At 41.1% G+C, this 22,279-nt stretch overlaps 1 protein-coding gene across 9 annotated transcripts in view; it reads left to right on the top strand.

Annotated features, from left to right (window-relative positions):
- The window catches only part of tfeb (transcription factor EB), a 32,167-nt gene extending 13,205 nt beyond the window's left edge, over positions 1-18,962 (top strand). For 7 of the 9 annotated variants that reach the window (XM_054785264.1, XM_054785260.1, XM_054785266.1 and 4 more), the window contains 10 exons: positions 3,099-3,203; positions 4,288-4,455; positions 6,036-6,134; positions 7,753-7,941; positions 8,579-8,668; positions 12,166-12,283; positions 13,478-13,534; positions 13,863-13,938; positions 14,446-14,593; positions 15,548-18,962. In XM_054785264.1, coding sequence (XP_054641239.1) covers positions 3,174-3,203; positions 4,288-4,455; positions 6,036-6,134; positions 7,753-7,941; positions 8,579-8,668; positions 12,166-12,283; positions 13,478-13,534; positions 13,863-13,938; positions 14,446-14,593; positions 15,548-16,111 — 1,539 coding nt within the window. In that variant the 5' untranslated portion in view covers positions 3,099-3,173 and the 3' untranslated portion in view covers positions 16,112-18,962. Of the gene's footprint in view, positions 1-498; positions 575-3,098; positions 3,204-4,287; positions 4,456-6,035; positions 6,135-7,752; positions 7,942-8,578; positions 8,669-12,165; positions 12,284-13,477; positions 13,535-13,862; positions 13,939-14,445; positions 14,594-15,547 lie in introns of all 9 variants that reach the window. The other 2 variants (XM_054785269.1, XM_054785268.1) reach the window with 2 other exon arrangements.
- The last annotated feature ends 3,317 nt before the right edge of the window (positions 18,963-22,279 follow it).

The raw sequence follows: 22,279 nt of genomic DNA on the forward strand, positions 1-22,279 counted from the left end.
GGGCTATATCTGTTTGTGTTTGTGTGATCATATTTGCAGTGCCAGCCAAGTCACATAATCTTACCAAACATAGTGTGAGCGGTACTTTTGTTCATGCACTCTAGCTACACACAAACACATGTGCATAACAGTATGACAAAAAACATGTATGCTTAAAAGGATTATGTTCCTGAAAAGCAGAACAGAGACAGAGGATGTCATCTTAGTCATTAGTAAAAGTGTGTGTATGCTTGTGCAGTGAGGCTGTCATACTTCAATTTTATGGTTGTGTTTTTAAGGGGAATTTGAAACTTTGAAAATGTGATGAAACTACTTGTGCGACTACAAATGCATACTTTGCATGGTTTAGCCATAGAAAGGGCACCTTTAAGGTCCTTGTTTGTGTCCATGCACTTTCTATTTGTTACCACTGTTTTTGGTTGCTAAAAGCCCTTCCTTGGCATTGGTATGTCTAAAAATACATACACACACAAATTAACACCATATCTGTAAATCCAGGTGCCGTGGCCCCACACTGCCCCCAAGTGTGTGTGTGTATGCGCACTTTCCAGTGTATGCACGTTGCTGTGTACAGGTATGTGTATTAGGAACGTGTATATACAAACAGGAAGTGAAAGCTGACCTCCTTGACACAAGATGTGAGCAGTTTAATGGCTTCCATGGTGTGCACACCTCTGTTGACATACGTACATCTTAGTGACTAATCTGTGACCTCTGACCCCTGCTTCCTCCGCTCTGTGTCCTCCCACTGGCACTCAGTGTTTGAAGTGCAGGGCTTGTGACATCACAGCATCAAGACACACAATGGCCGCGCTGTCCCAGCACTGCGTCACAGATGCCTGCTTCCCCCAGTGGATGCTTGGCAATGGGAAGGCCAGTGTGGGAGGTTATACTGCCTGGTAGCAGTGTGTCACCATGAGAGATCAGGAAGTGATATCCCGCTACCGTGTATGCATATGTAGCGCATAAATGTTATATATATCATGGCTTAGTCATTGTTGGAAAGCTACCCACTAGTTATATAATACTGTATGTACAGTACTTGACCAGAGGGAGGCGATTCTCAACAGACCACTTCAGAAAGAGAACAGGCCGAACTAAATTATGCTTAATATAAATTCTATCTATTTATAAAAGCAGAAAAAATTCATTATTCTGACCAAAAATGCAACTGGAGACAGGAATCGAGGATAAGTGGTATAAACCGTTTACTCTCCACTGAGCAACAAGCAACACCCACTTAACCACTTGGGTCTGTATTCATTATGTCTTAAAAAAGTCTTTAAAAGTCTTAAATTTGACTTGGTCAAACCTGCAGAGACCCTGCTTAGTCCACACCAAGCCTTACTTCCATAAAGATACACCGACCACTGCTGCACACTTTCATCATTTGCGATATTTTCACATATTTATATATTATTATTATTATTATATTTTCACGCTACCTAATAAACTCTGAACCTTTTTGATTGGCACCTCACTCAACAGTACAGTACAATAAGATAATAATCAACTTTTGTGCCAAGCTTATGAAAAATGTTTTTTTCCAGACTTCAAACAAATCACTACATTATGGATTCCACGATCACTCCACCATTTCTGAGTGCACTCGCTGATTTAATTTAGTGTTTGATCAAGTAAGCATCTTGAGGACAGCAACTATTACAGAGCTCTTGCAAAATGTAAGAGCATCAAACTCCCAATTTGAGTGCACGTTCATGGTTGAATGTCAGTGTTTCAATTTGTCGTTCTGATGGGTGTGTGTTTTTCATGTGGGCTATCCAACGGGCACAAAGCGGGCAGTGTATGCCCCCTCGGGTGCTGAAATGTACACTTTGGACAACAGGCAGCTTCAGCCTTTCTCAATAGGAGCTGCCCTTCTTATTGTACCTCACGCACAATGACCTTTTCTCTCTCTCTTTGTCTTTTTTCCCCTCCGTCTTTCTCCTCTTCGTGACCATGAACATCCAGTGTCTGAGTTTGGCTCTGATTGGTCGTTAAACCCTGACGTGACTGTTTCTGTGTCTGTCAAAACAACACTTAGGCAAGGAAAATGAAGTAGACCATCAGTCACTTCCCATCACACCTTTTGTTGACTCCAGCCCAGCTTAGTCATGCAGACATGCAATGAACACATGTCATTGCAGAAAGGGGAACTGTATCAGTCTTGGGACTCCCCACTGAGTTTGTGTAAGACTTAGCTAAGACTGTGTGTGAGAGAAAACAGAAGGAGGCGCTGTAAAGATTAAGGGGTGTTCACCATTATCCCTTTGCTCACATGACTATAGAAGAAAAGCACATGAGTGCCATGTGACCTCTTCATTATTATTGAAATAACTCAATAACTCATGGAAACTCATGGAAAAACAGAACGATGGATGGTGTTGGTTGATCTCACTGCCACATTGTGTCTTTGGGAACAGTAATTTCAAAAATCACGTCTTCAGTGAAGGTAAAAGCAAAAATAAGACATTTGTCACGCCTTGGCATGTTGGTATTGTGGCGCGACCCCATGATGCAGAGAGACAGGACCAGATTGCAGGTAAATGTTGATTGATTAAAGATAGCTTCCGTGCAGCAGCAGGGATCCAACGCTGAGCAGTAACATTTACAATGCTCCGATGGCGACTCAAAGCTACCGTCTGAACCAAATAATCCCAAAACACAAATTAGCAGTAGGTGTGAGAGAACAGAAAGGCAAAGCAGGCAAAACAAAAGGACGGAGCAAAAATGGAAGTAATACCAAAATAAGGGCATGAAACAGGAACTAAGGTGTAAAAGAGAACATAAACCAAACTGTCACGCAGGCTAACTCACAGAGCGTGACAACATTGGGAGAGTCAAAACAAATGCAGACTTGCCCTCACGTCTTCTATAATCTAGCAACAATTTTACATTCAATGAGGCTCCTGTACAAACACTACCGTATTTCCTACCGTTTTTTTTTCCTTTTTGGCTTGTCTTGGAATCGCTACAAAAACCCAGATTGTAATCAATACTGTTATGTCTTATGGTTGCATTTTCTTCATGCTTATGCATGCATGTTCTCAGATGTCACAAAAAAAATGTTTTTTTTTTGACTGTGCATTTTATCACAGTTTACACTACCTCTCGGACTGGACTGCAGTACACTGACTTCGTCTCGCCCTCCCCTGCCCCCTCGCCCTCCAGCAATGGCCTCACGCATTGGTCTGCGGATGCAGGTAAGGGACACAAGCGTAAAAGAGAAGATATTCTTTACTGTGTCACTTCATCAAACAGATCGGCAAAACTATATTCTCCAGCCAAACTCAGACCAAACTGTAATCATTGTCTGTGGCCCACAGAAACAAAGAGAAAGTGTTATCAGTCACCTTGAGACTCTCTCTCTAAAACCTAATCATCAGGTTAGGAATCTAGCGGTAATAATGGACTCAGACCTGAACTTTTAACAGCCACATTAAATCAATAACATCAGCAGCTTTTTACCACCTAAAAAATATTGCCAAATTCAAGGGAATAGTGTCTAAACCAGATTTAGAGAGACTAATCCATGCCTTTGTTTCCAGCAGGCTAAACTACTGTAACGGCCTTCTCACCGGGCTCTCTAAATGAATTGTAAAACAGCTGCAGTACATCCATAATGCTGCTGCTCGAGTCCTGACTAGAACCAGGAAATATGACCATGTGAGTCCAGTGCTCAGGTGTCTGCACTGGCTTCCTGTCGTTCAGAGAATAGACTTTATGACAGCTCTGCTTGTGTACAAGTCTTTTCATGGCCTTGCACCAAAGTACATCTCTGACATGTTAGTACCACATAAGCCATCTCGGGGCTCTGAAAAGCTCAGGGGGTGGTCTCCTGCGGGTGCCCAGAGTCAGAACTAAACACTGTGAGGCTGTGTTTCAGTTTTATGCTGCCAAAATCTGGAACAGTTTTGCAGAAGATGTGCGACAATCCCCAACTTGTTCAACATGTTCAAATCCAGGCTGATGACATTTGTATTCAACTGTGTATATGACAAGTGAAAGTATTTTATCTGCACTCTTCACTTTGAATTAATTTTTACTTTTATGTTTTATGGAATTATGTTTATCTTTTTTGTGTAAAGCACCTTGAATTACCTTCTGTATGAATTGTGCTCTATAAATAAACTTGCCTTACCTTGCCATTCAGCAGCAACTATTTAAGCAGGTATTACTGTTATATTTCAATAGGATGGTCTGATAAATATAGTCAGCATTTATTATTGTTCATTATTCCCCATAGTTGTATGCATGCATGCTAATTGTGTACATTTGTTTCCTCAGCTGATGCGAGACCAGCTGCAGCAGGAGGAGCAGCGTGAGCGGCAACAGCAGCAAAATGCAGCCCTACAATACATGCAGCATCGAATGGCTGCACCACCTGCGCCCAGCGCAGCAATTAGCGCCCCGCAGAACTACCAAAGCATGCAGGTCCCCGTGGAGGTTCTTAAGGTCAGTTGGACTATAGAAAATCATCACTGTAGATTACAGGTGTCTAACTCAAGGCCCGGGGGCCAGATGCGGCCCGCCACATCATTTTATGTGGTCCGCGAAAGCCTGGGAATAATGTGTGTCAATCATGCACTTCACCATTTTCCTTCGAAATGTATTTATTCTTTCATTGTGACAGAAAAAGCGTGCAGTTTTTCTAAACTTTAATATTATCTGATCATGCAACAACATATTCCAGGCATTTTTTGTTATCAAAAAGAAATACTTGAATGTTTGCTTGACACCTTTCACTTAGCTTCTCATTTCCAAGCAAGTTATCCATCAGTTTGTTAGTAAAAATATAATAATCAAATGCATGGGCAATTGTATGATAATATCATGAGGTTATATTCATATTTATATTCATATACCTGTATATGGACAGTTACAAGTGGCCCTGTGAGGGCAGCCATAACTGCAATGTGGTCCTCAATGAAAACAAGTTTGCCACCCCTGCTGTTAGATGATACATGGCGTTTTGGTAGGATTAAATATCATATATCACTCTGCAGTTTATGTGATATTAGACTAATTAACTAATTGACTATTATTTACTGATGGGAGTATGGGAGTATTTGGACATTTCAGAAAAATTTATAAGGCTTAGTTTTTCTTGGTAGCTGTGGAATAACATAATAGGCCATGGGAGAGCCTAAGGAAACAGTAGGAACTTTGGGGGATGCATTAAGCTGTAAATCCACTCATGTTTCACGTAATGAGGCGTGGGCACCAAGCTGCAGTGGAGGTGTCAGCTTCCATTGTCTCAGAGAGTTGCTCAGGAAGGACATATTTGAAATAAGGTATGGAAATGCACTATCTGGTCGAACAGTGAGCAGGCAAGAAGACATGTACAGAAGATAAGAGTGGTTGAACATGTTTAGAGATAGGACAGACAGTAGTGATGTAGATAAGCTGAGTCAGACTGTCACTGATAAGACACGAGTGACATTTCGCCTGATTCCAAAGATGCTTCTGTGCCTTCTGAGGGTGTGTTTGTACACAGTATGCATTTCAAGGTGTTTGTAACTTCGACATGTGTATCCATATGTGCCTGTTTACTATATATTTCCAGGAAGACTTTCTACAAGATGTTGAAGTGTATCTGTGGAAATGTTGTCTATTTTATCCATAAAATTGTGAGGGCCTCACAAAACACAGTCATGAAAACGTGCAATTTGCTCTCATTCGTTAGTTTTAAGTAAACCATTGCCAAGTGGCTAATGGCAAGCAAGTTTAAAATACTCAAAAATGTATTGTTATGATGAAGAATTAAGAGGAGAGTCACTGGCCTCATTGAATGATAAACTTATTTACAAAGTGAGTCAGAAATGTTGTTCATATACTGTAGTTTAATTTAACATGTTCAACTGCACTGAATGAAAATTCAATTTTGATATAACCCCATGTTAATTTCACTGTACAACTACATAAATAAGAATAACCAACTTTACCAATTTTACAAGAGGGCTGCAGTTGGGCCAGGCAAGCAACTGTACCTTCTTCCTCCATAGCCATGACTTTAGCTTTTCTTTCTAATGCAGGTACAGACCCACCTTGAGAATCCTACAGACTACCACATCCGTCAATCTCGGAGGCAGCAGGTGAAAGAGTACCTCTCCACCACCTTTGCCACCAAACAGGTATCTTTCCATCATTCGTTCCTTCGTTTATTTTATTTAGAACACAACAGTAATAATATAAAATAAAAGAGTTTCTGTCAAGATGATTTCAAACGAAATAGCTGTACTAAAAATGAAAGTCATCTGGAAAATAAAAAAAAAACAACAAAAGAATGCACCTGAAAGCAGGAAGAGCAAAAGTTGGTGGTGTCCTGCAAACATATTAAAAAGATATTTACATTATGCTTAATACAGATTCATAATAACATACAAAACACAATTACACAATACATAATCACATGATACACAACAATATACAATGCAAAACTAAAGAATACATAATATAACACATACTAACATCCTCACATGATCATCAGGAGATGTGTAATTAATAAATTACGCCATTTTTTTATTAGGGACGTCCCAATCCGATCTTCAGGATTGGGATCAGCTGCCGATTCGCTGTATTTTGAATTTTTTGATCAGCTAATATGGGCTTCCGCCACGAGATCGGGACGATCTGGTTGCCGTATAACGTTGGTTGCTGTATAACGTTCGTAACCCTGGGCCACACTCCAATATGGCAGGTGTGGTAATATGCCTCAAAGCTAGTTGCCACTTGACTCCCGCCACCAAGAAGAAAACGCAACATCACCATGCAGACATGTCTGTGGTGTCCAGTGGTGAAGTTAGTTTTGGATGTTGGATATTTGGCTCCATAGCTACAGCGGTACAGTAGTTCCTTCCCATTGGGCTCGGACTGCTGTGTCATTGTGCGGGGAGCTCGCACGGGGAGTGCTGCTGGATCCCCTGCACTTTGCTTACCAGCCAAACAGGTGTGTCGGGGATGCAATGAACATGGCGCTGCACCCCATCCTGAAACACCTCGACTCTGCAGGGACATACTGTATGCCAGGATCCTGTTTGTGAACTTTCATTCTGCCTTCAACACTATAGTCCCAGACATCCTCCTTCAGAAGCTCACCCAACTCACTGTGCCCCCCTCCACCTGTCAATCGATCAACAGCTTCCTGACTCACAGGAGGCAGCAAGTCAGGCTGGGGAGCACCATATCCAGCTCTCGGACCATCAGCATTTGCGCCCCCCAAGGGTGTGTGCTCTCCCCTCTGCTCTTTTCACCCTATACAAATAGCTGCACCTCAGGTGATCCAGTTGTGAAACTGCTGAAATTTGTAAATGACACCATTGTCATTGGCCTCATCAGTGATGGTGACGAATCTCCTTATAGACGCGAGGTGGATCAGCTGGTCTCCTGGTGTGGTCACAACAACCTGGAACTGAATCCGCTTAACTGTGGAGATGACAGTGGACTTTAGGCAATCACATTAGGCTGTTTTAAATTAAGTTTACCCTTCAAATTATATTTTCCATCTCTTTCTTTCTGAATTTTTTGGATTTTTACTAGCAGTAAATATCACTTGTGCCATTTTAAATGTCACCAGATCTAAACAGTTAATAATTTTGGACTTTAAAAACAGTGCATTTGTTTTCTTCCCGACACTCAACAGTCCATCAGTGCTCTTTTTGTAGTGTGCATAACTTGAATGCACACTCGAATCATCATAAGTTCATCAGTGGAATTACTGTTATTTCTGTGTTATCTATCACTTGTTTCTAGATGGTTCACGCTGTAGCCGGGCCGATGCCACCATCTCCTCCTGCAGCCATTGGGCCCACGGGGGGCTCAGCATCTCTACCCCCTCCACTCCAGTCTCCACACAGGCGCGCTGAGCAGCTCATGAGTGGCAACAGTGCACCCAACAGCCCTATGGCCATGCTCAACATTAGCTCCAGCCACGAGAAAGAGGTGGGATGTTTGAGAACCTGTAAACATTCACTCCAGGTCATGTCATATACTGTAGTTTGAAGAAATATCCCTGAAACATGACCTTATTGCACACATATATAACATTATGAGGTTTGAATATTATCCCCATTATCTTCACATTTTATGAAGCATCATAATGACTTCACTGGCCTATGGTAAGCTGAAGCGGCAGTATAAACTGCATTTGTGTCGTGCACACAGTAGTTGCCTAAATGAATGTGTTGACTAACTGACACTAACTGAGAATGGCTTTCATTGAAGTTTAAATGCTCCATTATGGCCTTGTGGCAGCAATTACGACTTAACAAGTGACAGAGAAAAAGCACTCTGCCAAGGCCCTTTGAACCTGACAGACTTTGACCAAGACTTCTCTTCTTGTAACTCTCAGCCTCTGGTCAGTTTCACTGAGAGAGAATAGTCTAAGCAGTTAGGCTCCATGGGGCAGAAGTCACCTTTTAAATCTTTTCTCGAATGAAACATGCCCCTGCAGGTGAGTTCACCTGAAGACCTTGATATCTTAACAGGAGACTGTGTACAAATGTTGTTCCTCTGTGCTCTTTGTCATGAGAATAATTATAGATCATGATAATAATCACATAACAATGTATTTTTGCAGATGGATGATGTCATCGATGACATAATCAGCATGCAGTCTAGTTACGATGATATCCAGGCCTACATAGACCCCATCCAGATGCCCAACACGGTAAGTGGAGCCAGTAAGAACTAATGAATTAAGGTTCTGAAATATGCTTTATGGAAAAAATTGTGTGACACACCTCTAAATCGATGCATCAATTTCCTCGGAATCCTAATGTGTCATCTGTTTTATTATAAATTCTGCGGTTCCTCTGGTTTTCCCTTGTGGAAAATTTTGGGGAGAAACCTGAGAGCCCAAACTGTGGGATGAACTAGAACAGAAATTGTGAGTCAACATCACTGACCTCTGACCTCATAAAGGTTTTTCTGAATGAATGGAGCAAAATTTCCTCCACTTTATCTTGCAGAAAGTCTTCACACAAGAGCTGTTACAACTGTTATTGCTTCCATCTCCACGTCTTATGAATGTAATAGAGTTTTTTTAATAATAATTCTTCTTATCAAAACATTACTGAAATAAATACACAGTCATGTGGTGCAGTGTTTGTCATGGTTTGATGTTTCACTGTATTCCTGACTGACCTCGCAGTTATTTTCACACCTACTGGAGATGAATTGCAAATTTAGTGTTACAGTTGTCCAATGTGCTGCCATTGATTTATTGACATTTTTGCAGCATTAAAAAAGATTGGTAAAAATAGGTTGGTTTGCAAATCTTTTAATTTTTTTTTTATTTCACATCCATTATTTTGGTTTGTTAACCTTTTTTGGTTTGCAAAGATTTTTAAAAACATTTCAAATTCATACAATTTTTTGGGCTTTTTATGCAGTCAAAAAAAAACATTTAAATATAACACAAATTTATTTGCAAGCAAAAAAACATTAACAAAAATAAATAACGGATTGAAATGGAACAAAAAAGATTTGCAAACAAAACCAAAATTTAGAACAAAAACTGCTTTTGTTTACAAATTTAAAAAAAGTCTCATAAAACTGTACATTTTCTTTTCGTTTTCTGAAATTCATAAAGTTTTCAACTTTTGATTTGTGAACAAATACAGCATTTTAAAAAAATCAGAAAAATAGTTTTTTTTTTTAAATTCCAAATCCATTATTTTTGTTTGCTAATCTTTTTTTGTTTGCCAACACTTAAAAAACAAAAAAATCCATTTTTGTTTGATTGCATAAAAAGACACAAATGTCTCTTCATACATTCCCAGCATTTGTATCACTTTACGAATAATAATAATAATTAGATAATGTTTCAAAGGGTGTATTATAACCCTTGGTTTTGATAAAAATGTGATCACAAGCCGTACAAATTTGACAAAAGCATATTTACCAAGAAGCTGTAATGTCTTGGCAAAAAAGCACACACTCTTACATAAACCCAGTGGTTTTATTGATTTGGACATGCTGGACAGAGTTATGCACTGTAGCAAAAAAATTGTCAATTGAAGACGGGAGGGAAGAGCCCAACTAGGAATTAACAATTAAACTGCCAGCAGTTAGAGTTCAACTTGTTTACAAGATGTTTGGAAAGAAGGAGGTGGAGGGGAGCAGGGAGGAGGGAAGGGGGATGAGGGCAATTTGTGCAAAAGGAAAACAGGCTGAAAGTCCAGTTAGGGGAAAGTTCACTCTTGTTTGGTGGTGGAGAGAGGAGGGTCGAGAAGAAAGATTGGATCAGTGCTGCTGAGGTCAGTGTCCCAGCACAGCTTGCCTTTCGGTGCGAGGACGAAGAAGCCCCCCGACCTTGCTCGGGGAGTAGAGGATGAAGGAGATGAATAAGACGTATGCCATTGTGGAAGTTTTTGAAGGAGAACAAATTAAGCTGGTAAGATGCTGACGCGTTGTCATTGTAAAACTCCATGTTTCGGTCAGTGTTGTTGGTTATCTTGGTCGAAGACTGTGAATTGGGACCGACTCGGTGCCATCTCTTAACGCTCAGCCTCGGGTCGCTGATTAAAAGAGGACGCACATGAGTGGGGGCAGGGATGGCTTTTTAAACTTGTCTCTTTTTGGGATACTTTGACATAAATGTTGCAACATTTGATTTAATTTCACAAGTAAATATTGTGAAAGGTTGATGTAATGCCTTCTGATGATGATTGGTTTAATCAGGGTGCATTTGTCTGCATACCATTGTGTGACAACATGTAATTCAACATCCCGGTGATTGATTGATTACATTAGAATATTGATCAACACTGAGAGGCATGTGTGGGTGTGAAGCCTGCGCACTAAATGACCTGCCAAAAAGAGATTAAAGACTCTTTTTAGCCCTGAGATCAGGGAGTTTCCATGTGAAGTGTATTATATGGGAGTGTAAATAATAAATATGCTTTAAAATCCACTGGGGAAAAAAAGCTTTATTCCCAACTGACAAACCAGTGAGAGAAACTCACCTGCTAATCCTGATGGGGATTAAAGAGGCATAGTCTTGGAATTCTTGGAATCTCAAAGTTTAGTAAGAGCCGGGAACACTGCTGAATACCAGGCACAGCCGTGTTAGTGAAATGGGTGGACATTGAAGCCATACAGCCCCATTAAATTATGTTTTTTGGGGGCGGAATATAGTAAGGAAAATACTGTATGTAGGTCAGAAAGGGGTAACTGAAAAGCATATTGCACATGACCGTGATGCTGCATTGCAACATGGCACAAATCTTTCTTGCGACCCTAGAATTATTATTCATTACAACCAAATGAAACACATGGTAATTATTGTCATGTGATTGGTGTAGTCTACCTCTCCCCCAACGACAGTTGAGTTGGCTCCTGAATGAATGAAATGTAATTATTAGAATACCATCAGGTTCATTTGATAGTTTTATATTGAATTTACCTTTCAGAACATGCAATTTACACACAGAGGTGGATCTGTGGAGATGCGTGTGTGTCCAAGCTTGCACAGTAGCCAGCAGATAAGCTATCTTTTCCTTTTGGCTTCTTTATCTTTCAGGCCTCATTAGCGGTTTGCCCTCACGTCAGGGAGTCAAACGCGATTGGTAACAAGGAATTAAAAAGTCAATCAATAAATGACACAATTAAAAGGAAATTAGGGCTTTTAGGGGACTTCGCGATGCTAAATCACAGCTTTCAGCTTTGGTGTTGAAGTGCAAGACTTTACGAGCGCGTTTGTGGGGGCTGCACACGGCCGAGGAGAGAATAAAGCCATAAAGAGAGATAAGATACTGTCAAGAGGATGACAGTCAATCATTACTGTATATTAGTCAGGGTGTTCATTGGTGTGATGTTATTGCATTATCTTCAGCTATCTGTACTTTACAGCACACTAAACATGAACACAGAGGTACTTAAGCAGGAATGTGAGGCTTTAAATGATGCGTCTAGGAAGCATAGAGAATCTGAAGTTAATGCCCATTTGACCAGTGTTTGACTTTCGGTGTTTATGACTAACTCTGTTTGACATTACATTTAGGAGGAAGGCATCCCATGATGTGGACATTAGGCTTTCATTTGCTCGGTGCTAACATTTCACATTTCAGTTATTCATCATTCCTCCACCTGTGTCAAGACTGCACTCTGGGTTTAGATGACATGTCTTCTAATTGTGTTTGTTTGTATGTGGGTCCTCCCCAGCTCCCCTTGTCCAGCAGCCACCTGGATGTGTACACAGGTCCTGGGATGAAGGGGCCAGCCATTGCAATGACAAGCAACTCCTGTCCTGCCAACTTGACCATCAAACGGGAACTTTCAGGTGCGACCCTTTTGCGTACTTGGTCAACATGATGACAGGCGATGATCGTAAATGACTCTCGTCTGTACAGCTCAGAAGATAAAACAATCTGAAGCCAAATTAATAGCAGTCATACAGTGGAACCTCCAAGGTTGAACACGGTCCACTCCGAGACGTTGGTAGTCACATAAAAATAAGTTAACTACAATCAAATATCAAGCTGTAAAAACAATAAAATATTCAGTCTTGATGAATAACAAGGACTTTTTCTTTTTTTAATAAAAAAAAAAAGTTTAACCACTGTTAAAACAACAAAACTTTATCTTATATTTGATAACAAGTGGTGACTGCTAGGGTCTGTTTCTTTTACTTCCGCTTCTTCTCCCTTTTTTCTTCTCTTGACAGACTTTGTTAAGACTTACCCTTTTTTTTGTTGCAAAAAAGCCAAACAAAAGCAGCCCCACAGTTAATTATCTAATGTTGACTCAACTGAGGTCTTTTAATGCATGACAACGGTCTAAGCTGTGAGGTTTTGTGTGACTTTAGGGGCATATTTTTCCCCCCAAATTTTGCTCCGTGCCCACTGTACTTACCAGTGATGGTGATTTATATGTACGACCCCTCCAGGTGCAGCAGAGTACTCTCTGCCTCACCTAGTCACCTTTCTCTGCAGTTTATTGTCCAGTGATGGCGCATTACACAGGCTGGAGAAAGTTGTAATGTATAATAAATCTTTCTTCAAACATTATATTGGCGACATCTTGACAGTACCGAGACAGAAACAGGCACGGGCCACAGAACCCAGATTGTGAGGTGTAGGTCAGCTCGTCACTGCCACATCTGTGATTTCTGCCCCGTGTTTGATCATGAAATGCGCAAATTCAGCGATTTTTACTTAAGAAAATGCTAAAAATGACTGGATCAGTCAGATCAGCGGACAAATATTAATATGTATTTTATGTTATCGTTATTTTTTATTTCCCTGTCCCCCCTGACCACACATGATGGGTACTTACAGAAAGTCCACATGAGTAGCTACAGCTCCTTTACATGCTACAGTGAACTTTCCATGACTTTTGAGGAATGAAGATGCAGAACAGGCTGCCACTAGCTTAATTTAGCCAAATGAACTCTCACCCAAGTTGTACCTGAATGTACTGTCTTGTAACACTTGTTTTCTCAGTCATTAGTTGATCACTTTTTGTTATTGCAAAGATGCAGAAGCCCGTGCCCTGGCCAAGGAGAGACAAAAGAAAGATAACCACAATCTAAGTAAGCATGCAATTTTTCTTGAAATCGAATTATTCCCTGCGTTGCATGCGTTGACACAGGCACAGTGCATACACACACAACCTGTGATTGTGCTCCTGGCAAGAACAGTTGCTTTCACCCTTTTGCTGAATGAGCAGACGTGGAACAACGAGTGGGTGGATAACCTGCTGCTCTGGCACACTGAAGTTCACTTAATTGCTTGTGACTGTGCGTGCATGCGTGTGTGTGTGTGTGTGTGTGTGTGTGTGTGTGTGAGAGTGCTGGCAAATATGTCTTTTTGCCGCCATTGCTTCTTTTTATTCATCTCCCATTTGTACTTCACCAACAGTTGAAAGAAGACGGAGGTTCAACATCAACGATCGTATTAAAGAGCTTGGTACAATGATTCCCAAAACCAATGACCTGTAAGTACTTTTATACTATACTGTGTTCTTAGTGCAGGCTTGCTACGTGTTAATGTGTAATTTTCTCTCCAGGTAAACACACTAATATAAGTTAAATATCTTCATATGAGCAATCAGACGTGTGCCTACGTCACTGTTAATATAGGCAGTGTTTCCCATAAATTCATTAGTATGTGGAAACCACCACAAATAGATTTGGCGCTAAATGTTCATCCATGTTCATAAACACATTATACCGCACCTGGTCTGCTTTAAAAAGAAGCCGGAGCAGGAGGGACCAGTGTAACATTAGCAAGTAAGGGTAAGGGAATAGTGACAAATAGTGACAGTCCTGTGGGCAACACTGAAGGGCATTAACCACTTCAAAATGTCTCTTTAAGGTACATTGTAATCAGATAAAATGTGTGATTAATCATAGACAGTCTTGCAGTTAACTCAATTAAATATTTTAATCACTTACAGCCATTTTGTAGAGATATCACTTACATATTTCAATTGTTCCCATAGTGATGTGCGCTGGAACAAGGGCACCATACTGAGAGCGTCTGTGGACTACATCAAACGTATGCAGAAGGATGTACAGAGGACCAGAGAGGTGGAAAATAACTTTAAAAGGATGGAAATGGCCAACAAGCAGTTGATGCTCCGCATTCAGGTAATTTTACCCCCCCAAAAAAGTGAAAAGATTCATACCTGATCCATATTTGAAATTAATGTGAGCTGCTTTGTTCTGGAAATGACTCTGGAAAGTCTTAAAAAAAAGTAAACCAAAAAAAACCTGCTACAGTACTTGTGTTTATTCACAATTTTAATAATTTTTAAACACTTTTGTTTTTATCTTATATTTTATTATTTTATGTTATCATTGTATAGTGTTTTATATTTATTTTGAATTGCATTTAATACAAAAAATATACAAATTATTATTATTATAATTCATGATTTTTTAAAAATTGTTATACATATACTGTAATACAGTTATATGAATTCAGTATATATTTATAATGTCAATATGTTATGTTATGTTATGTTATGTTATGTTATGTTATGAACTAGTATGCTAGAATGGTGGAATGCTAGAATAGAATGGTCTGATAAAGTAAGGTAAGATTTTTCACAATGTAAAAAAAATTGTGAAAATGGCAAATAGTTGCTTAATGTTTATTCAAGTTTTGGTTTTCTTTGAAGCCAGAACACAACCATTCAACTAATAAAAGCAAAACAACACGACTGCCATCATTTGTGTGTCAAGCTCGGTCTGGGAGTGCACACTAATGTTTTGTATGTTTATGCAGTGACAGTAAAGAACCTTTCATTTTGAATGTTCATTATTGGCACCCGGCACGTGGTAGAAATAAAATACGGCAAAAAGGTACAACGTAAAGAAAAAAAGCTAAAATATTGATACTACTAATTCATCATACAAATATTTGGCTTTAAATGTCTGAAAATATAATTTGGAAACCTTTTTATACATTCAAAAATATATAAAGATTCTTGATTTTTCTGTATGTGGCCCTCTGTGGAAAAGGTTTTGACACCCCTGGTGTAAGTGTATGGAGAGGCTCGGTCGAATACTGTGATAAACTGAAAGTGATGTTGTTCACAGGAGTTGGAGATGCAAGCTCATCTGCATGGACTACCGAGCACCTCTCCGTCTGGCATCAACCCAGGTGACGTGATGGCCCCATATATAAAACAAGAGACCAGCCCAGAGGAGAACCTATCCCACTCCCAGGCACAAGCTCCACACCAGCACCTACCCCAAAACCAACCTCCACCCCATCCTCAGCAGCACCACTTCCTCCTGCAACCCCACCTCCACCCACAGGGCCAGGCTCAGCCTCAGCCTCCCAGGCAGATGACCATGCTCCCCCAGCACCTCCAGACACCCATCCAGTACCCAGCTGTAGGCAGCTCCCAGCCCTTTGACTTTGCCCAGTCGCTGGACTTGTGCGACGGGATGCAGGCGTTCTCAGACGGCATGTCAGGGCTGGGCGACCTGGGAGGACTGGACATGCAGGGCCGCAGAGGAGACATGGGTTTCCTGATGATGGATGAGCCCTTGTCCCCCATGGGCGGGGACCCTCTGCTCTCTACCATGTCCCCAGAGGCCTCCGTCGACTCCAGTCGCAGATCCAGCTTCAGCATAGAGGATGGAGACATATTGTAGACACATGTATGCGCACACAGACACACACACACACACACCTGCAAGCACACATATTTTACCACTATGGCATCTTCACAAAGAACACGTGCCCCCCAAACAGGTACAGAAGCCCGCATTGCATCCTACATACACACACATGCTTGTTCTACAGTGAGAACACTTTACATGATCCAAGGAACTTTTTTCAAGGTCAGAAAGTTGTACGGTAGGTTGTTCCCATGAAGGTGGTCAAAGGCCTGAACCAGAAATAAGAAGATATGTTGAAAATCTTGTGCCAGATGTTATTCTCACCTTCACCATACATATTAATGAATGATCCGGAATCAAACAGAAGTAGCTTCACGGTCCTGCACGTATAATTTAGTGTAAAGTGATGCTGCTCCGTCTCATTTGTGTGTCGGTCTGTGTGTAATTGCACAGTTTGTTGTCACTGTGAGCACGATTTGGGTGGTGTTTGTTGCTTTAAGCATGCTATACTTAGGGTGTTCTCGTAGTGGCCACATTTTGGGAGACGTCGAAATGCACATCGTGGGGCATTACTGGAACTCGTCTAACCTTTTTACTTTTTGTCAACTCACACATCCACCCGTATGCCACTTTCTGCACCTCTTGTTTCTGTTAGTGCGCTGACTGCCATTTAAAACCATGTCATCCACATCGATCATACTCAGGTACTGTAACAGAATTCACAAGCAGGGTCATTTGAAATATGTATGACAATAGTTTATATACTGTAAATGTTTTTTCCCCACATTTTGTCAATGGTGGAAGCCAAGACAGAGTGGCTTTTAATACTGTGGAGATGATTTACAGTAAGATACACTCACATTCGCTTCCTACACACACACGCAGCACCTTGTTCATTGAGGTTGTTTTCAAATCAACACACAACCAACTGTGCTTTACTTGACTCCCTCTTTTCTGAGCAGAGTGACGTTCACACGCTCATCCAAAGCGCATCTTTTTGTCCGCTTGCATCAGATTGTCATGGCAGTTTGGGGCTCGTTGATTATGAAGATAGGAAACCAAATTGTTGGTGGTCTTCTTCCTTGTAAGTAGGGATGGGCATGACTGCATTTCCTCGATTGACTACGAGAGGGATTAATGATCAATTCATCGATTCATACACATCTTTTAAAGATGATTCCTTTCTGAATGTTCTGAACTCCCTTTTTTCACGCCGGTGTTCATATCGACAGAGTATTGCGTCTAGCAGGAGTTGCGCCACTGCAGAGGTGTACAGTACCTCCTCATTTCTTAGTACAGCAAACTAGTTGAGTCTGAATCAACAGTGCGTCTGCTGGTTGCAGCCAAGTACTGCGTGCCATTTTGCTTCCATTCAAGATCAATTTCACACAGTTGGCCGAATTGGCAATGATCAATAAATCGATAAATTGATTATTGAAATTATGCCTATCCCTAATTATGAGACGTGTTTATTGTAGTTTGTTGTTTATTTAATCTCCCAAAGCACTGGAAACTATATTATTCTTTAGACTTTGTACAAATATGGACTATTATTATTATTTTTTAGCTGTTTCATGCCACAAAGCAGCCTAAAAGTATTTTTTTGTATTTGTTGTTTGAGTTAATTTACTGTTTTGAAACGACCCCCTTTTTCCAATTTAAGCCCCCAATGTGTCTCCTGGGACATTTGTGAATTTAACGGACTTACTATAATGAGGATCATGTACATTTTTGATGCCATTTTTTTTTTATACACAATTGGGCTTTTGTCGTCTTCATTGTTATCATTCGAAGCCAAACAATAGATGGCAAGTGATTTTTTTGGCATCTGATTGAAGTCAAGTTTCTCATATATAAAGTTTACCAGTGTGTCTGGTCAGTGAAGTCAGTTTTGCTGTGCCTCCCCCCTCCCTGCTCTTTTCCTATCTGTGGTTTCCATGGAAACAGGAAGAGGACTGACTTCATGTCAGCTCTGTCACATATCACTGACTGTGCTTCTGTTTGTACGCCACACTTGTGCCTTTTTGCCATTTCAACCACGGTTAGACTGTTGTTGACAAGCCTGCCAACACTCCAAAGAACAGCTCTCCACCCCTCTTCTCTTCCACTAGAGGGCGCCCTGGAGAGCAGCCTGCACAGGAAAATGTCCTGATTTTGATTAAGTTATAAAGTGTTTTACCAGAATCCATTAAGTTGCTTCAAGTGTTTTATTTGTATGATGAGTGTGTGCATATGTTTGTGTGTGTGTGTGTGTGTGTGTGTGTGTGTGACAACTAAATTAGTTTAGACCTTTCCAACTGTTTGGGCGTAGGGTGAGGCATGGATGGACTCAAGTCTACAAGTAAATGATAATGTGTGCCTGTTTGCACGTACGACCAGTCAAATGTTTGGACGCACTTCCCCCTGCTATTGAATAAGAAAGTGTGTCCAAACTTTTAAGTGGTACTGTATGTTACTGCTAATTACCGTGGAACTTCTCAAGTCAAAATGGCCTACAAAAAGGTGCTGCTTTACATTCAGGTAATGTGCCAAAAAAAAATCCACATTTAGTCGAAACCTACTAGGGTTCTGTAGCAGGACAATGATCCAAAACACACCAGCAAGTGCACCTCTGAATGAAACCAAGTGAAGACTTTGGAGTGGCCTGACCTGACCTGAATCCTATTGAGATGCTGTGGCATGACCTTAAAAAGGCGCTTCATGCTGGAAAACCCTCCAATTTAGCTGAATTACAACAATTCTGCAAAGATGAGTGGGCCATAATTCCTCCACAGCGCTGTCAGAGACTCATTGCAATTTACCGCAAACGCTTGATTGTAGTTGTTGCTGCTGAGGGTGGCGCAACCAGTTATTAGGTTTAGGGGGCAATCACTTTTCCACACAGGGCCAAGTAGGTTTTTATTTTTTTTCTCCCTTAATAATAAAATGTTTCATTGAAAAACTGCATTTTGTGTTGAGCTGTGTTGTCATTGACTAATATTTCAATTTTTTTTGATGATCTGAAACGTTTAAGTGTGCCAAACATGCAAAAGAATAAGAAATCAGGAGGGGGGGAAACACTTTTTCTCACCAGTGTGTTTATACCGTATGTACGCCTGCATATTCATGCATCATGATCAAGCTAAGGGTGAGTACACAATTCACTTTAAGTTTTATTGTGACTACAGTCAACCTCAGTTGGGAATGTTTAAATGTCAATTAACATTGCCGTAATTAGTAAAGGTTTTATGATGGCGACAGTTTGACTATGGAGTGCATCAGTTCTTCTTACGTTATTAAGCATTTGCTGTACTTGTGAAGTCCCTTGGCGAGATCATGGGTCCAAATTGGAGCCTCCATTATAAGATAATGTCTTTTAGGGCAGCAGTCCCCAATCACCGGTTCGGCCCCACCCACGGGCCCTACAGGGCCGCAGGAAGCTTTCAGGTGCAATGATTAAAAAAAACAACACAAAAATACTTTTGGAAATAGCTATATCGAATTTTATGTATATGAATATACATTTTGGAAATATGGGCCAAGCTTTTATTTAAAAAATATTGCGATTGTTATTGTTATTAACATTGTTATGCCGAAGCACTACATTACTGGCGTAGTGACACGTCGCCACACCACACACAGGCTAGCTACTAGCCGGCTAGCGACTAGCTTCACCGCACACTTGTTCGCAGCGCGTCAGCACCACGCTTACAACGCCTCAGGCCACTACTGAAAAGTAACGCTACATATTGGAGCTGCCGCCACTGCTGCTGTGTTTTTGTTTTTGAGTTTGGTAAAGTGAACGCTAGGTGTTGCGTTCGTTCCTATGTTGCTATGTGAAATCAATACGACCAGGAAGGACGTTCCAGTAATGCTTGAAATGACCAAAATACGTCAAAACACTACAGTATTACATGTTATCATGAACATGCCTGTTACACTTATTCCTTGTAGGCTCAGTAAGTGTGTCCCATTAAGTGCGTTAATTACCTGCCGTTTTTTATCTGGTGTTGCATCTTTAGAACGCACAGAAAAGAAAAAGACGTGTGTGTTCGTGTCTCACATAAGGATTGTGGATGATGTGCAAAATGTCAAAAAAAGCGCAGTTTTCCTTTATGTTGCAGTTAGCCTACTCATTTATCTACTGCATGTCACTACGCCTGCTGTCCACGAGAGGGCGGCAGAGATCTATGATTATTATATACATTACTAGTGAGCCATTTCTAGTACATGAATAAACTGCAGTACAATATACGCTATAGTAGTAATCAGTAAGTATCGTAGTAACCAACTTTGATGCATATTTTTTTTTATTACAGGCAATTGAAATCTTAAAAAATATTAGGTTTATCTGCACAGCAATCCATGTGTACATTTAACATGAACTAAAAATGTAATTTCCTGCAGTGTCCTTCACATTTCACCTGCCTCCTTATGTCCCTTTTGTGCGGGTCCTTCCATCTTCTTGAGATGAATTAGTCCAAGGCACCTTCAGGATGAACCATAAACCATTTAATAGTCCTTCTTAACTTAAATAGAGGTAATCTTACTTCTAATCCACACACACACATCGCGATGCACTGAGAGCATGTTAAAGTGTAGTGGTGCTGTGTGTAGCCCATCTACCGGCCCATTCTCCAGGGTCTTTATGATGCTAATGTACTCCCTCGGTCTAATAAATCCCTGTAGAGCTGCATAGAGTAGATCTTATGGCTCACTCCGATCACCACCTCCGATCTCTACCCCCAGCACACACACGCAGACACACTCACACGTGCGCTGCTATTACCGTAGCAGAAGTGCCTGCCTTGCACTTCCACGGATACTTGGGAGGCTGTTTAGGAAGAGGAGGCGAGGGGGGAAGGTTGAGACAAATCAAACATGAAGGCGCACCTGATACGTAGACGTGTGCGTGTGCGCGCGCGTATGCGTGTACTTGCAACGAACACGCGCTTCATCTCTTTTATCCGATGCCCGGCCATCTTCTAAAGAAGCATCACAAAATTAAAACTAACTCTTCGTCCCATCTCCACCTTCCCACCTCCCCCTGTCCCCACCCCCCCTGCTATCTTCTCAGGGGAGCAGTGTGTCACTTTGCTAGAAGCCCATGGAAGAGAGGTGAAAGGGGGCTGATTGAGCTAATTTAGCCCCTGGATGTGAGAGCAGCAAGGCCTCACCTCGGACTAATAGACAGACATCAAAATGGAGATGAGGAAGGGATGAAAGGATGGCAAGAAGAGCGTAAGAGAGAGGGGGACGATGGACTATAAAAACCAGGGAGATGTTTTTTCGGATGGATTTATTTCTTTTTGTCCACGGGGATGAGAAGCAAACTTTTATGGACAGTGAATGACATTGTGAAGTTGGTAAAGGTTTATGCGTGTTACTCATTGATCCATCCTCCTCCATTAAGTTGCCGTCAATCACGGCCTGCTTTACGATCTCCTCTGCATGGGGCCGCTCCCCATACATCCAAAAAAATAATGGAGCTTACCACAAGATGAAGATTGGAGACACAATTTATAGCTTCCGCCGCCCAAAGAATATTACGCCGCATTGATTTGAGGACGATCATTCATCAGCGCTGCAGATTGAAGTTTCGAAGTTAGATCGTTACAGTGCAACCTCTGATTCAGCCTCAATTCAACTAAGTGTGATTAATCAGGCTTTTTCTTTCACTCACTCGCCGGGACCCTTTGTTGGTGGTGCCACAAAACAAACAAACAAATTGTGATGAAGACCATACGACCAGAAGTCGAACTCACCGCAATGCTGGGAAGTTTTACACCTCTCTGGCTGCTCAGTACTTCCGTTTGTGGCTCTTCATCCACAGAAAAAGAACAAAATGCCAGAAGTCTTTATGTGAAGAGACTGACCTCCCAGGCACACTCGGCAATACTCCTCTGCAACTGTGTCACCGCATCGTAAGACAATGAACTTCTTTTTCACTTGTGTGGCAGTTCAAAATGTGATCAAGCGCGGCGCGGACCTTTCTTTACCATGCTTAACACGCTACATATAGCGGTTTTACACGTGAATCACAGTCAAAAGTGCTAAAAAGCAGAGTACATTAAGTTCACACTCCTCCAGCAAGCCTCCCTCGTACCGTCGTCCCTCGCTTCGAACATCATTCCCTCGCTCTATCGCGTTTTTTCAAAAAATGATTGTCATCATTATTACCGGTCAAAACTATTCGTCATTGTCAGTCAAAACTAGGGACAC

The sequence above is a fragment of the Dunckerocampus dactyliophorus genome, chromosome 8 (genome assembly GCF_027744805.1).
Source record: "Dunckerocampus dactyliophorus isolate RoL2022-P2 chromosome 8, RoL_Ddac_1.1, whole genome shotgun sequence".
In the NCBI taxonomy this organism is placed as follows: Eukaryota; Metazoa; Chordata; class Actinopteri; order Syngnathiformes; family Syngnathidae; genus Dunckerocampus; species Dunckerocampus dactyliophorus.